This window comes from Papio anubis, unplaced genomic scaffold, assembly GCF_008728515.1.
Source record: "Papio anubis isolate 15944 unplaced genomic scaffold, Panubis1.0 scaffold171, whole genome shotgun sequence".
Taxonomy (NCBI): Eukaryota; Metazoa; Chordata; class Mammalia; order Primates; family Cercopithecidae; genus Papio; species Papio anubis.
The window spans coordinates 104,216-122,033 of NW_022161702.1; the positions used below are offsets into that span (position 1 = coordinate 104,216).

The 17,818-nt window shown below is 39.6% G+C and overlaps 1 protein-coding gene and 1 pseudogene across 1 annotated transcript in view; both read right to left on the reverse strand.

The window, feature by feature from the left end:
• Window positions 1–17,818, reverse strand: part of LOC116272711 (myocardial zonula adherens protein-like) — a 68,060-nt gene that overhangs the window by 2,537 nt on the left and 47,705 nt on the right. The window contains exon 10 of the mRNA XM_031661475.1: window positions 7,647–7,747. Coding sequence (XP_031517335.1) covers window positions 7,647–7,747 — 101 coding nt within the window. The remainder of the gene's footprint in view (window positions 1–7,646; window positions 7,748–17,818) is intronic.
• LOC116272712 lies at window positions 14,144–14,200 on the reverse strand (annotated as a pseudogene).

Sequence of the window (17,818 nt, forward strand, 5' to 3'; positions counted from 1 at the left end):
CAGGAAGAAGGGGCAGTATGTGCAAGGCAGAGGTGGGTGAGCACACAGTTTGCGGATGCGGAACTGCAAACCATGTGCTCCTTTGGAACGACTGGAACAAAGAGTTCACAATGCAGGAGAGTGGCAGAAGATGAGGCCTGCTGGAGAAGGGTCCCATGTCCCTGGCTAAGTAGTTCAGAAGGGGACAGGGAACTACAGCAGGTTTTTAAGGAGGGCCATGGTCTGCTCATATTTTTATTCTAGCGAGATTCCTCTGGTACTATCGAGGGTTGACTAGGGAAGGATTATTCTGAAGGCAGGTCAGTTAGAAAATTCTTGTTCTTCAGGAGGTGAAAGCTTGAATTCTGACAGAAGCACTGGATGGGAAGTGGCAGGGAGATTTTAGGGAGATATTTGGGAGTTACAGTTAACAGGATTGGGTGACTAAGACATCCCATTTCTTTTTCATCCTGGACACGTAACTACATTTCCCAGCTTCTCTTGCCATTAGGTGGGCCTTGTGACTAAACAGGCAGAAATGACTTCTACTACTTCCATGTTTAACCCATAAAAATCTTCTACGTAAATCCCCCACACTCTCTCTCTTCCCTTTTATATACAGCATACAGTTGGAGAATCCAGGAGGACTCCTAAGTGCAGGCAGGGTCGCTAGATGGAGGAATTCCTGCGTTCCTGAAAGACTGTGTGGAGTGAAACCTATACCAAACTGCCTTAAACTGTGACATAGGAAATTAATCTTTACTGTGCTAAGCCACCGAGACCTATGGGTTCTTTCACACAGCTACGTTCTTTATCCCAACCAACGCGATGAGAAAATGTGTACATGAAGCCTAGGAGTCGAATCCCTTTCCCCTAACTTCCCACATCCAGTCATTCACCCGGTGATAGAGGATGTATTAAAAGCATGGCAGGGGGTGTATTTTAAACTTTGCATGTCTCCCCCAAAGAGATTCTCCGTGTTCTCCACCCAATCCCCATACACACCTATTATGGAGGCTTCTCACACCTCCATAGCTTTTTTTTTTTTTTTTTTTTGAGACCAAATCTCTCTCTCTTGCCCAGGCTGGAGTGCAGTGGCATGATCTCAGCTCATTGCAACCTCTGCCTCCCAGGCTCAAGCAATTCTCCTGCCTCAGCTTCCCATGTAGCTGGGATGACAGGCGTGTGCCACCACCACCTGGATAATTTTTGTATTTTTAGTAGAGACGGAGTTTCACCATGTTGGCCAGGCTGGTCTTGAACTCCTGACCTCAAATGATCCTCCCAAAGTGCTGGGATTACAGGCATGGGCCAGCGCACCAAGCCTCTATAGCATCTTCCTGCACTTGTTGGTCTACACATTTGTGTCCACGGCTAGGTATAATTTCTGTAAGGGTGAAAGCCACATCTCCATCATCTCCATGAATCCAGCAGCTCACAGAAGCCAGCCACAGAGCTATTACCCCACATATGAATTACAAAGGAAACCAAAGGTTGGAAGAGTTTCAAGAAGTAAGGGGTCCCAGTGTCACCTGCCACAGAGAGCAATCCCTGGGACGTGGTGATCCAGGAGGCCCCAGAGACCTGACCAGGCAGTTTAGTGGAGTGCCAGGAGCAGAAGCCAGATGGCTATTTGTGCCAACTCCTGTGAAAATTCCACATAACAGAAACAGTCTCCAGTGACAATATCCTGAAAGCCCATAAAATGCAGAAATATTTATAAATGTGAACCTTCTAGGGTTCAAAAACAGGCTCTCATATCCCGATCTTTTAAAAAAGAAATGGGGTATTTTATTTTGTTGATCACTAGGAAACAACAGGATTTCAAGAACAGAAATAATCTCAAGCACAAAACTGAAACCCAACCATTTGCCTTAACACATTTAGGCTATTGTTAACCTTTTATTAATCAATAAAGGGGCAGTTCCCCTGGGGAAAACAATAGCAGAATCAGCAAATAAAGCTTTGACAAAAAGCTACTTTGTGTTCTGGTCTTTGCAACAGAAATACGAAAATATAAGCATTTTAAAGCACTCACTACGTGCTGAGCACTTATGACCATGGGGGATATTTTTCATCAAATTGCACCTATTATGACATAATTGATGAGTTTGCTGGAAACCAAGTTTCACTATAGGGCAGGAGAAAGAAAAGTCACTTTTCTTTTGGTTTTCGTTTTTTTCATTTTTCTTTGTAAATGAAAGCTAGATGACCGGGACTTGTTCTCAATGGCTTTCATTAACATATATCAAAGTTTTCAAACCAACCTTCTGAGTCTTAAATACACACATACACATGTGTGTGTGTGTGCGCGCGCGTGTGAAAACTCCTGAACCCACAGTGAGTCTCCTCTCACCCTTTCCCTTTCCCTCTCTCTTTATGAAGAGATCCTTTGTCACTAGAAATTTATGGAAAACAAAGATTAGATGAAGAAGGGGAAGCTTTTGAGGAGGAGAAAGTGAGGCAGAGAGATGGTACTGAGTAGGTTAGACAGTCTAGGGCAGACTGGCAGCAGGAGGAACGGGAAACAAAGAGGCAAGTCATGAAGGAAAGAACAGCACAGTATAAGTGAGTGAGTCAAGGAGCAAAATAATTCTCTGACTCAGAAGTGACTGCAATATACTGAGTTTAGGTGTCTGGGAAAGCAGCGGCTGCAGCCACAGAAATACGAAAATGCGGGGCACTTCCACTGGACATTCTATGCCTGTTACTTCACTTAATCCTCTCAACAAGCTTCCAAAGGGATTGCCACCGAAATCATCCTTTTCAAGATAAGAATCAAGGAGGGCAGGAATTTGCCAAAGCTGCAAATACAGCAGGAGGCAGACTCAGAACTCAAACCCAGGTCTAACTTCCAAGCCCGTATTCTTGCTCACTCCTAAGAGGAGTGACTTTGAAGAAAGAGATGGCACACTCGGCCATGCAACGGCAAGTATGAAGACCAAGTGGACACCAGCTGGGAGTGCCCAGAAGGCTGCGGGGAACAAGGACTTGTATTCAAGAGAAGGGTGCACACTTCCTGTGGCTCAGCCACAGAGAGGAGAGGTGAAGCTGTGAGACTGGATGCAATCTTTGCAGGAAGTACTGGAACCAAGATAGAGCCATGTGGACTACCACAGCGAGGGTATTGGAGGAGGAAAAGAAGCCATCAAAGAAGCTGGAGAAGGACAGACCACCGAGATAGCTGGAGAACCAGGAGAGAAAACTCCCGCAAGGGTAAGAAACAGGCTGAGGAATCCTTCCTTTCTTGTTAGCAAGGACTGTCGAATGCTACAGGGAGATGGCTCCATTCAACAAATATTAAGTGCCTAGTATGTGCCAAGCATTGCTCTAAGGAGGTCCCAGGGAGAATGCAATTAGTGAAATAGATGAAAATCCCTGCCTCATGGAGCTCATATTCTAGTGAGGAGAGAGAGAGAGAGAGGAAAAAAAAAAGAGGTAAAATATAAGCAGGAATCACTTCATCCAAGGCCTTTATTAAATAAATAAATGATGTGATAATACTGATCCCCTGCCTACATTCCTCACTTGGTATGTATCTTTCACTTATTCACCCAACAAATGTTTTTGAGTATCAACTAAATGCAATTTTTTTTTTTTTTTTGAGACAGAGTTTCACTCTTGTTGCCCATGATGGAATACAATGGTGCGATCTCAGCTCACCACAATCCCCATTTCTTGGGTTCAAGCGATTCTGCTGCCTCAGCTTCCTGAGTAGCTGGGATTACAGGCATGTGTCACCACACCTGTCTAATTTTTTATTTTTAGTAGAGATGGGGTTTCTCCATGTTGGTCAGGCTGGTCTCAAACTCCTGACCTCAGGTGATCTGCCCGCCTCAGCCTCCCAAAGTGCTGGGATTACAGACGTGAGCCACCGCACCTGGCAATTAAATGCAATTTTTTTTTTTCACACAAGACAAAAAAAAAAGTAGAGCAGCTCTAAAAATGCTACTAGCAGTAGCACAGCATGTAACACTTGCAGTTGTACAGATGACTGGGTAGGAGAGGCCATGCTATTCTATAATGAGACAAGTACCCCATGCCTGCAGCATGCAGGGCCACTCTCAGGTCTTAGCTGACAGAGACCTCATCAATCACTGGGCCTTCCAGAGTTTTACACAGTGTCTAGAGGGGGTGTCTAGAGAGTTTAACTGAAAAGTCTAATGCATACTGAAGCACTATATACTTGATCAGGCTATCAATCCATTTCATAAAATCAATAATTACCACCAATAAAAAGTTAATGAAATCATCTTAGCATACTCAAATTTATTTATATTTTATACAATGTTTTACATAGAAAATCAGAGTTTGGGTTTAGTTAATATTAATAGTAATAGCTATTAAGTGCTGAACTCTGGTCCAGTTACTATGCTAAAATGCTTTCATTTTTATTTTTATTTTTTTTAATTTATTTGAGACAGGGTCTCATTCTGTCATCCAGGCCCAGGCTGGAATGCAGTGGCGTGATCTCAGCTCACAGGAACCTCCACCTCCCGGGTTCAAACTATTCTCCTGTCTCAGCCTCCCTAGTAGCTGGGATTACAGGTGCACACCACCACACCCGGCTACTTTTTTGTATTTTAGTAGAGACAGGGTTTCACCAAGTTGCCCAGGCTGATCTTGAACTCCAGAGATCAGGCAAGCCACTGCCTCGGCCTCCCAAAGTGCTAGGATTACAGGTGTAAGCCACCATGCCCGGCCTATTTTTTATTTATTTATTTATTTATTGTAGCGATAAGGTCTTGCTATGTGGCTTAGGCTGGTCTTGAACTCCTAGCTTCAAAGGATCCTCCCACCTTGGCCTCCCCAAGTGCTGGGAACACAGGCGTGACCCACCATGCCCCGTCTCTAAATGCTTTATGTACACGTTTTCATTTAATCTTCAAAGCAACCCAATGAGGTTTGATATTGTCCTCTTCATTCTTATTTTAAAGATGAAAGAGTTGAGGCTTTAGAGAGATAAAGTAACTTGCCCAAGGCTGAGCTCAGCTAGCAGCTGGCTGGGCAGGGAACTGGACAGCCTGAGCCTCCCTGACTGTCCCACACTGATGAATTCCTTGTAGGAGAAGAACAGGGAGTAAGAACAAAACCCTTCTGCATAACTCTGGCTTAATTCAATGCTTGTACCGGTCTAAAATATTCTGGAGAAAAAAATCTTAAAAATATTCTGGACAATACCATGGAATATTTTATTAGTTAGATGCAAATTTGAAGTCCAAGTATGAACCAGGAATTTTGTTAGAACATACACACCACCATTTAGTAGCTCTCTGTTTATTACATACTTTCAAACTACTCATGTACTGCACCAAGACTCAAAAAGGCCTGGTTCTAATTCCAGCTATGTGGCTTCCAGTGAATCACTTGATCTCTCTGAGCCTTGATTCTGGTATCCATAAAACATGGGGATTAACTAGACCGGGAGTTCCAATTTGTTTCTGCCCATAGAGCTATTTATTCAAACAGAATCTTACTTGGAATCCAACACACAAAACAAACTAAAAGTTGACTTTCTCAGGTTGTTTTGGGGAGGAAGGAGGGTCCCACGGGCCAGCCCCTCACTAACCCTCCTCATCCCCCCGGGCATCCCGAGGCCTCTCCAGGAGCCCCAGCTCAGAGTAAGGCAGTTCCAAGAAGTACAGGTGGAAGGCCGCTGCCCTGCCCTGAGTTACCTAAAGATCCTGGGCTCCTCCCCACCCAGACTTGCCTGGCGCCTTTCACATAGTAGGCACTTAATAAATATTTGCGAGGAAACGAATGAAATATTATTCTGCCTTTTCGGAAACACGGATATGTAGTTTTCATTTCCTCTGCTGATTGACCTAGGTAGTTAAACTGCTAAGATGGATCCTGGGGGAAACCAAATGTTACATTTATGGAAAAGCTGCTTTTAGATACTGAAGTGGCTTCCAAGTTCACCATGGCCATAAGTTAAGGGTCTGTCAGCACTTCCATTATGAAAACCGCTTTGTGGTTTCATAACTTAGCCATAAAAGTTTGCTTCAGGCTATACTTGGGCATACAAATTGAAAAGCTTGTTTTAAGCCAAAATGTGGGAATTAGAAAACAAACAATTTATTGGTTTCAGACATAGTTTTGTACCCGTCTTAGCCAAACAAGATTTATTATGTGGGCAATTAGAGTGGACTAGGCCAGTTGGCTTTTGAAAAATACAAAAAGTGGGGAAATGGCCAAATTATTTATATTTCAAAAAGGCCTCTGAACACAATTGATCATTCTTTTTGGTTATATTTTCACCATGTACTTTGTACCACACGATGATGAGATCGAGACTCTAATATATATAGAGATATATGTATATGTATATAGATATAGATATTCAACATTTTCTGTTAATTATATCAGAATGATAAAAAATGCCTTTTTACGAGAAGGCAAGCAATGTAATTGAGGACATTGTCAAAGAAAGAACCTAATTCTGCTTTTGGTAAATTCTTTTAGAATGGCAAGTGATTCATTTTAATTAACAAAAATGATAATACCAGTAATAAATACAAATTAATAAAGTAAGGAAAGGAGGCCTTATTATGCAATGTTAGAGGTGCTGGAGATCTGAGAAATTACCTAGTCAAATCACTGACTTTACAAGTCGAGAAACTGAGGCCCCAGTGAAGAACCTGTCTGAAGGCATCCTGCTGCTGGCTGCTAGGACAAGAACCAGGTATTCCACACCCCAGCTTGGTGATCGGCCTGTCACTATTTTCCACCAGCTATAACCACTCAGGATTCCAGGATTCGACATTTTTCTAGACTATTATGTCCAGCAAAGCACACACAAGTGTCCCAGTCCACACAAGAATCCACCCTCCTGCACACAAGATACCAGGCATTTTGTGACCTTGATTACCTAAATCACAAGTCACATGTCATTAGCATCTTTGCTGTAAACTTGTTTTATGTCCTCTTTAGGCCGGGCACAGTTGTGAGCACCTAGAAATGGCAAGTTAGTTATCAGAGGCTGGTTACTGTGTTACAGGCTCTAATGTCACCAGGAAGAGATACAAGCGTGGAAGCAGCCTAACAAGGAACAGGTCAGTCTTTTAGCTCAGGAATGTAACTGAACAAACCAGGTTATAGTTATCGCGTATCTGCTGATGACTCAACCAGAGCAGGTATTTATGAACTGGATCCAGTGCTTGACAATACCCTGTTACAGTACTGAGGAATAGATGAATTTTGTTCAAGGTTTAGATCCTCCCTCTTGTATATCACTAAAGCACCTTCGATGCCCCTCTCACACTGTTATATATGTCTACCTACATACCTGTCTCTCCCTCCGGACTGTACTCTGGGGCAGGAACCAAATCTCGTTCCTCTCTGTGTCAAACTGTCTGACATAGGGAAGATACTAACAGCATTAGCTGAATGAATGAAGGAAGGAAGAAATGCATGCATTCACTGACAGGGCCCATGTCTCTCTAAATGGCTTCCCCAGGTCTCTCCTTTGCCTACCCCTCCACCCTGCACAATGCCCCTGTTCCTACAGAAACCAGTCAAGCCCCTCAGCAGCCACCACTTGGCTTTGCAGAAATATTTTTGATAGGAAGAATGCAATTCTGCTAAGAACGGCCCAGTAAAGTATTTTCTTCAGCCAAAGAGGAATCTGAATAAAAAAAAAAAAAAATCAGGAAATTCCTAAATACCTGGGTAGAAGATCACAGCCCACTCCAATCTCTCTAGTTTCCACTTCGGTCTTGGCCTGGGTTTCTAGTAAATAGTCCAACCTGCTTTGTAGTTCGTTATTCTGGAGACGAGAAAAAAGATATTTTCAGTAAGTCAAATATGTTCCCCCCCAAATATGTATAATACAATTTATATGTATTATCTGACTTTGCCCCATAACATGGGCAACTATCACAATGTATTTACAGAGCATCACTTACACAATAGGTGTTGAAGAAATAGATTGATTGAATCCATACAAATGGCTTTCTATGCATGTACAGACATCTGCATCCAATTTTACACAAATGAAAACAAAATATTGTAATCTATGTTATAATCTGCTTTTTCAGCCACCAATTTGTTGCAGCTATTTTTCTATCTTTATTAGCTTTCTTTTTGTGTCAACAAACTATTTTAATTCATTAATAGTATTCCATTGTATGGATACATTATTTATTTAACTAGTCCCTTATTGATGGGCATTTAGATATTTATCACGTTTTTGCCATTATAAATAAGGTGCAGCCCAACTTTTAACACCTCCTCATTAAACTATAAAATGAGCAAGTCTGTTAATTTAACAGTAGGAAATACCTCTATAACTTAATTAGTATTTCATAGGTGTGGAAAATTCAGAATCTCACACATATAAAGTAGAACAAGCTCCTTGGGATTAAAATGCACATTCTGAAAACTTTTTTTCCTTCAGGCCAGAGCCAAACATTACATAAGTTAAAGATTAGATGCTCAGCAATTGGAAATTTGCCTCATGGGGGAAATGAAGGACAAAGAAGCAAGAGATACAGAAATGAAAATAGACAAAGAAGTTGAAGATACTGAAATGAAAATAGATGAAGTGCTGGTGCCTGAAATCTAAAGGGCAAAAACACCAAAAGAAAAAAAAAAGTTCAGAAAGAAGTGAACAGTGGTTATCTCTGCGTATGAGATTTGGGGATGCTTTTTAAAAAGTCCTTCTATATATTTTTCATTAACGCTAGACTAAATGTTCAGGAAGCAGTGATCATATCTATCTTCCTGGTTGTATTCTCAAAGCATGGCATGCAGCAGATGCAAGATAAATATTTGCTGAATAAATAAATTTATAATTGATTTTACAATGAACATTTTATTTGCATAACTAGAAATGAAATCGTTTGCTCTTTTCTTAAGTTGGAGCTGAAGCTGAGGCACTATTCTAAGACATTAGATAACACAACGAAGTTTAAAAGTTCTATGGAGACAGAAGCTCATTTGTTTTGAAAGAAAGAATGTGGGTTATTCAGTAGCTCCTGCTCTGAAAGGTCGATACCAGCAGCAAAGTATCAGTTCTTGTGAAAATCCATGTTCTGTACAGTGTAAAGGTCAATGAATCCCTTCTGATAAATAAGAAATGGTGTAAAGGAAGAGAATGCTCTCCAGATTCCTTAGCAGATGACATGCTATGACAGATCAATAGGCTCTGAATCTATCACCTCATCCCCAGTATGGAAGAATGGTGCTGGCTTATTCCCAGAGAGTCATCGGCATTCATACACACACACACACACACACACACACACACACACACACACACACGCCCACGCAGAGAGAAAGCGAGAGAGAGAGCGCTTCCCCAACAATGTCTAAACTCTCTAATTTATAAGGAAAGAGAAAGGCAGAAGAGGCCTGCCTTTGCTGGATGCTCCAGTAACCCCATAGCCTTAACCCTTCTTAGTGTAAAGACTTTAATCGTGAGGATTTCACAGCATGCTGGGTCTAATACCTATAGGTAGGGGGCCTAAAAGACAAGGTTAACAAATATGCCGCAACTGATACACAGTGAATAGTGGACAAGTGACCCCAAATCCTTTGTTCTATTTCATGGGAACTCTGTGTGTGCATGACAGATACCCACAGAAATCAAAATAAAAAATGTATACCCATGAGAATATAATGCAATCAGTAGAAAAATTATTGTATATCTACTATATATCAGGTACTGAAATTAGCTGAGGGAAGAGTTAGAAGTTAAAGAAATATGGCATGATTTGCCACCTTTGAGGAGCTTGGTCTTGCGGGGATACAGATAACTCAGCAGCAAATAAGAGAACAATGTGCTAAGTAACATTATAGGGGGACCCAAAGAATATTAAGAGGGAACTCAGAGGGGACATCTGACTCAAAACGGGGACAGGGGTGGAGTTTCTGGAGTTAGGCAAGAGAAAGAGAGTAAGAAAAAGCAAAGGAGATGAGTATTCCAGAACTGTGGAAACACACAGGGTTGAGAAAAGGCACTTTATTGCATTACACAGGTGTGCAGAAGTTAGTTACGAAAGGCTACGTATGCCATTACAAGAAGTTAGAAACCAATCTTACAATCGCAAAGTCAGCACCAGAATTTCTTTTAATCACCTGGCTCCCAGGTGAAAGTTGGATTGGAGGAAAATAAGACAAAAGGCAGCAGAAAGGCCACTGCAACTATTCAGCTAAAGAGTGGGGGTTGCATTTGCAGTAGAAAGGAGTATGCACTCAACAAACTGATCCTGCTGCAAGTCACAGCTATACATTCTGAATAACAGATTAAAAACAACTAATGAGGTCTCTAGAGAAGTCAACAAAGACCGGCAAGTTTTGGAGATGAGGTGAAACTTGAAGCACGTGGCAAGTAGTCCTCCGTATTATTATTTTTCTTTTTGCTGGCAGCTTTGCCCTGACAGCAGCACAGTCATGGTGGTGGCAGTACAGATATAGTAAAATATTAACAGAAAGATCATCTTTCTGGTGGAAGAAACCAGGAGAAGGATGCCAGGGCTACTAACAGTAGGGGAGAAGGCAAAAGAGAAGAGTCAGAGTAGGGGGAAAACACTAAACTCTTGTATATAGACTCAGCTCAAGTCACTGGTAGACGACTGAACCATGCATGTCTGGAGAAAACTGAAAGAAGTTTGCAGCTAATGTTTAAAGAACTGAACTGAGATCTGCCATCACCATCACAGACAAGCAGGATGTAGTTGGGTCTGGCTAAATTCATTGCCTTTTACAACAAAAACCCAACAAAGCACTCACAATGTCCAGCTTATGATCCAAAATTATGTGACATATAAAGAGTCAGGAAAATATTACCCATTCCTAAGGGAAAAGAGAATCAACAGACACCAATCCTGATATAACTCCGATGTTGGAATTTTCAGACAAAGACTTTAATGCAGCCATCATAACAATGATCAGCGAGACAAAGAAAAATATGCTAACGATTAATGAAGTAGTAAAAAAAATCAATAGAAAATATAAAAAAAAGAACTAAATGAAAATTTTAGAACAGGAAAGTATAATACCTGAATTTTTTTTTTAAAGTCACCAGATTGACTTAAGACTGAAGATGATAAAGGAAAAAGTCAGTAAACTTCAAGATACATTAATAGAAATTACCCAATTGAAAGTAGATAAATAAAAGACTTTGGAGCACTGTGGAACTGTGAAGCAATTTGAAAAGCCTAACATATGGATTTTTTAATCAAAGAAAAAGAGAGGAAAATTAAAGCAGAAAAATCACTGTACAACATAATAGCTGAAAACTCCCCACATTCAGTGAAAGACATAAATTTACAAATTCAAGAAGCTCAGTAAACCCCCAAACAGGATAAATTCAGAGAGAAACACATTACAGTCAAACTTCTGAAAACCACAAACGAAGAAAAATCTTGAAAGCAACTTGTTACATACAGGGGCATCATCATTTGAATTACTACAGATATCTCATTAAAAACCATGGAAACCAGAAACAATGAGTACCAAGAGAAATAAACTGGCAACTTAGAGCTCTATATCTCTCAATAATGAAGGCAAAATAAAGACCTGCCTTTCAGAGAAGAAAAACTCAGAGAATGTTTTACCACCTGGCCTGCACTACACAAAATTCTAAATAAAAGGTCTTCAGGCTGAAGAGAGATGACATCAGAGAGAAAAATCAGACCTCCAGAAATAGAGTATATATGAAAGAATCTAGTTTCTCTTAATTTCTTTAAAGTGCATATGATCGTTAAAGCAAAAAATAATAATGTATCATGGTTTTATAATGTATGTAGATACAATACATATAAAAATTATAGCCACAGGCACAGCAGTAAATGAACCTATATCATTGCAAGATTTCTACATTTTACAAGAAATGGTACAATATTATCTCTAGGTGGACAGTGAACAGCTAATGATGTATACTGCAATACCCAGAGTAACCACCAACATATTAGAGAAAAGAGATATAGCAAAAATGCCAATGGATAAATTAAAATGTTATTTTAAAAAAACTGAAATAATCCAAAAGGCAAAAAGGAAGAACAAAACAAACAAGCAAGCAAAATAAGCAAAACAAACCAGAAGCAACAAACAGAAAACAAATAATGAAATGTAGATCTAAATCCAATCATATCAATATAATTAAATAATAGTAAACTACATACTCCAATTAAACGGCAAAGACTATAACAATGTATAAAAAAGCAAGTCCCAACTATTGTGTATAAGAGATGTACTTTAAATACAGAGATACAAATCAGTTGAAAGTAAATGACTGGAATAATATATATCATGTAAACAGTAAATATAACAGGGCAAAAATGGCTACATTAATATCAGTTAAAATAGAGATCAAGACAAAGAGTATTAACAAAGGTAGGGACCAACATTTCATATTGTAAAGATCAATTCATCATCAAGACATAACAAAAATGTGTATGTACCTAGTAACAGAGTTTCAAAGTACATAAAGTAAAAACTAACAAAGAAAGAAAGAGACAGTGTAAAAAACCATGGTAAGGGATTATAACACCTTTCTCTTGGCAATTATCCAAAATCCAAGAAAAATGTCAGTTATCTAAACAATATTATCAACCACCTAAACCCGATTGATATTTGTAGAACATACACAACAGCAAAATATATATTTTTTCACAAAAATTTAATTGAAAATATATGCTGGGCCATAAAATAAGTCCCAATAAATTAAAAGTTAAAACCATACAAGCTGTGTTCTCTGACTATAACAGTATTCAATTAGAAATAAAAATAAGATATCAACAAAAATTTCAACTATTTGGAAATCAAATAACGTGCTTCTAAATAATCCATAAATCAAAGAAAAATCTCAAGGGAAATTAGGAAATACTTCAAAATGAATGATAATAAAATTACAGTATATCAAAGCTCGTGGGATGCAGGTGAAGCAGAGATTAGAAGAACATTTATAGCTTTAAAGGTTTATATTAAAAAAGAAGAAAGGTCTAAAATCAATGACCTAAGTTCTACCTCAAGAAGCTAGAAAAAGAAAAGCAAAGTAATCCCAAAATAATTAGAAGGAAGTAAGTAATGAACATCAGGGCAAAAGTCAATAAAATAGAAAGCAGACACGCAATGGAGAAAATCACCAAAGCCAAAAGCTATTTTAATTATTTTTAAAAATCAACAAGAATTGATAACCCACTATTTGGCCAAAGAAGAGAAAGAGAAAGAGAGACAGAGACATAGAGTGCATAAGATAGGGAGATCAAGAGGGTACAAATAATCAATATCAGAAATTAAAGAGACATTAAAAGTAAAGAACTGGGCATCTGTGTAGAAAAAAAGGAGTATTAATACCTTTACTTCACACAAAACCCAAAGATCAACTTAAAATGGATCATCTAAATAAAAAAGTAAAAACTATAAAATTTTTAGGGGAAACCACAGGAGAAAATATTTGTGACCTTGTAGTAGGAGAATATTTCTTAGGACACAAAACACACAAATCATAACAGAAATAAATGGTTAATTTAAAACCAAAAATAAAAAATCTCTTCAACAGGGCCTGGCATGGTGCCTCAAGCCTATAATCCCAGCACTTTGGGAGCCCGAGGTGGGCAGATCACTTGAGCTCAGGAATTCAAGACCAGCCCAGGCAACGTGGTGAAACCCATCTCTATTATAAGTACAAAAATTAGCCAAGCGTCGTGGTGGCATGCACTTGTAGTCTCAGCTACTCAGGAGGCTGAGATGTAGGAGGATAGCTTAAGCCCAGGAGGTCGAGGCTGCATTGAGCCAAGACTGCACCACTGTACTCCAGCTTGGGTGACTGCACAAGACCCCATTGCAAAAAATATATATATATATGTATCTTCAGCTATCATTAAGAAAACAAAAAAGCAAGTCACAGGATGGGAGAAAATGTTCATAGTACATATATCTGACAAAGGACTCGAATCCAGAATATATAAAGAACTTTTCCAACTCAATAGTAAAAAAACTAAAAGCTCAATAAAATAATGAACTAAAGATTGGAACAAACACTTCGAAAGATGAAACTTACAAATGGCAAAAAGCATACGAAAAGATTCTCAAAAAGAAGAAAAGAAGCTCAGCATCACCAGTTGACAAGGAAATGCACATTAAAACCACAATGAGACAGCACTCTATATCCCCTAGCACGGCTCAGTTTATTTTCTTTTGTTTTTATTTTTATTTTGGGGGCTTTCAAAGCCAGAAAACCTGCTAGACAAATTCTAAAAGAGCTATAAAACTGAATGGCTACATTTAAAAGGTTGGCAATACTAGGTCTGGGTTAGGATATGGAGACACTGGTACACTCAAACTGTAGGAAATTAAACTACTACAACCCCTTTGAAAAACCGACGGTCTCTCAGAAAGTTAAACTTATGCCTCCTCTTCCAACCCAGCTATTCCACTACCAGGAATTTACCCAAGAGGAATTGAAACTATGTTCACATAATGAGTTGTACTGTAATGCTCACTTCTGCTTTATTCACAATAGCCCTGAGCTAGAAACAACTCAAAAGTATTTTGTCAGGTGAATGAATAAACTGTGATATATTCATACAACAGAATACCACTCTGCAACAAAAGGGAATGCATACAACTTAGATGCGTCTCAAATCATTATGCTGAGTGAAAGAAGCCCGACACCGAAGAGTGCATGCTATAGGATTCCATTTCTAGAAATGGAAATCATACAGTGGATTCCCACTAAATGGGAATCCATAGTGACCAAAAGTGATAAAAAGTGACTCGCCACCTCCAAAAAAAAAAAAAAAAAAAAAAATATCAGGAATTGCCTAGGGATGAATGGAAAGCTGGGTTGCAAAGTGAAACCAGAGAATCTTTGGTGGGGTTATAGAAATGCTCTATATCTTGATGGCAGTGGTTATTTCACGGGTATACACACTGTCAAAACTCAGTGGATTATACACTTAAACAGAAACAATTATTTATGTAAGTTAATAAATAATGGAAACTTATTTATGTAAGTTAATAAATAACTAAGTTGACAAGGTAAAAAATAAACGATGATGAAAGCCTGAACATGGGCAATAAGAGGAGAGTTAGAGAGTGTGGGGCAGATTTAAGAAATACTTTTAAAAATTAAATTAACGGACTTGATACAATAAAACAAGACTATCTGCTTCTTAGTCTTGCAGAATATGACTACAGTGGAACGACAAAGAATAGCCTCAGACTGTTGCCTGGACTGTGCTACAGAAAAGATTGCTTCTGGGACTGAGAAGCAAATTGCATGGTTTTCCTGCTTTCAAACACTACCCCCTTGTGTTTATATGTGTAACGGATACCAACCCGATGGCTTGGGAGGCGCATGTGCCCTCCGCGAAGGGAGAAAATGTGTAGCACTTCTGAACATTTTTTGGAAATTATGTTACGAATGTTTGGCAGTCACCTCCCCCACCATTTCCCTCAGGCCCAGGGGTGTGGGCAGCTCGGGGGCTGTAGCACATACATAGAATGTGTGTTCCATAAGATGCATGTGGGGAGCCCGGTGCCTGGTGCTGCCACTCCAACATTACACAGAAAAATTATTAATAGTTCCAAGAATGCACAACAGACACACTGAGAGGCTCAGGTGTTACACAGCACACATCAAATGCAGGATGGACAAAACCAAGACATTTGACTCCTTTCCTCTGACTTTTGAATTGAGCTGTAAGTGTAGGATTTCCAACAGAGAAAAGTGTAACGAAATCTGTTCAGAGTTTCAAAAAGCTTATGAAGATAAATGCTTGCAATGTTATTTTAAGAACATTTTCTATATTGGAAATGGAGAATATTTCTTCTTCTCTAGAAGTTGAGCTAATAAAAAAATTGTTTGGAAAAAAACAGAAAGAAAAAAGAATGGGCATATTTTTGTTATCAGGAAGATTTTCTTTTTCACCTTTAGTTTAGAATCAGAGGGCGCATTTGCAGGTTGGTGACAAAGGTATATTGCGGGATGCTGAGGTTTGGGGTATGACCGAGCCCATCACCCAGGTAATAAGCATAGCACCTGGTAAGTAGTTTTTCAGACCGTTTCCCCCTCCGTCTCTCCCGCTTCTAGTAATCCCCAGTGTTTATTGTTCCCATGTTTATGTCTACCAAACACCGCATGTTCTCACTTATCAGCGGGATCAAGAAGATTTTAAATTGGTTGATGAAAATGTAGTCTGACAGGGCCAGGCTAGAGCAAGCTTTTAGGAGCCTGCTGTGTCATTTGGGTTTGGGGCAGAGGGAGGAGGGAGTTCCAAATCTAATGAGTTTAAACACAGGTAAGCACAAATGATGAATCCAGGGACTAAAATGATCCATATTCTCTGTTTTAAAAGAAAAGAAGAAAGGTTCTAGAGTGTCAGCCGTGACCTAGGAAAGGGCCTGTCCTTTTCTCTGAGACCAGGATGAGGTAGAGGGTCTTCCCTTCACTGTTTGTCCAGGAGCCTAATGTGATTTCAACATTTCAACAAAGTTTTCAAACATTAAAAATGGTAATAATCTCAGAGTTGATCTTAGCCTTTTCCCTTTTTTAAAGATGAAGTACCTGAGCCCAGACTGTTGGTGGCATGATTTGCCCAAGGTCATGCACAGATAATGGCAGAATGTGAGTCAGAACCAAAGTCTCCAAAAGGCTGAGTAATTAAGAAAGAATTAACATTGGTACTGTGCCAAGCACAATTCTAAGTGTTTTGTATATATTATTTAATCATAAAAAATTTCTTTCAAGTGGGAGTGATTATCCCCATTTCACAAACGCTGAAACTGATGCTCAGAGGGGTAGAATTACCCGCCCAGAGTCACTCTGCTTGTAAGCAGAGGTGTCAGGGTAAAAACACAAAGCCCTTAGATATAACTGCAGAGTTATGTAATACTAATGGTGCACTAGTAAATTTTTGAAAATAAAATCCCTAGGTTAAAAAGCTCTGATTGTGACATATGTCAATTTCTGTGATGTAAAGACCTCCTCCATAGCTAATTTCAAGTGACCAACATGACATCCCCGAATGGAGACCTGAGAAGCGATGCATGCCTTCCACTTTAATTAACCGGTATGAAGCAGCTCCAGCACAGCGCTGGATATGCCGTGCAGTCCTGAACCCGTAGCTCAAGAAGGAGAACAGCTAAAATATTCTTGGGGAACAGCTAGGAACTGGACTGAGGACATGTGTAAGAACTAAGGCTCTTCAGTCTGAAACTAAGGGTTGCTTCTTTAAAACCAACAGCATTGTGGCTAAGAGAAGCACAGGCATGATCAATAAATCCCTAAATACTGCCGGGGCATGGAGCCAGAACAAATAATAGGAGCAATGACATCATACAAGACCATCAGCTTATGACACTCAAACTCTAAGACTTGATACGAATCCCAAACACCTATGAATTCTACAAATACTGGGGCCAACTGCTAAAAGAAGCTGCAATATTGCCAGCCTATAAGACTCATGTCCAGCCTCACCTTCCCGGGATGCACCTTTCTGGTTGCTGCAGACAAAGGACTTCTGGGCCCTATGGCGTGCTAGTAGGACCTGGCCTGTCCAAGCCCTGCTCTTCTTCACCTAAAGGTGAAATTCTCTTTTTTAAATTATCACACAGCTGAGTTTGATGCCAGTCTCCAACTTTGAGGATGAGCAAAAGAGAAAGAGTGATTCATTATGGGACATAGCTATCAATCTAAAATATTTATCAATGATAATGAAAGAGTCCCTGGGACCCAGGCAATTAAAGAAACAGTAACACATACAGCATTTGCCATGAGCCAGGTACTTCTCTAATCACTTAAGTATTAACACATTTAATCGTCATAACAACTCTATGGAGAGGAAGCCATTTCACAGAGAGTTCCTATTTATCAACAAGCCAACTGAGG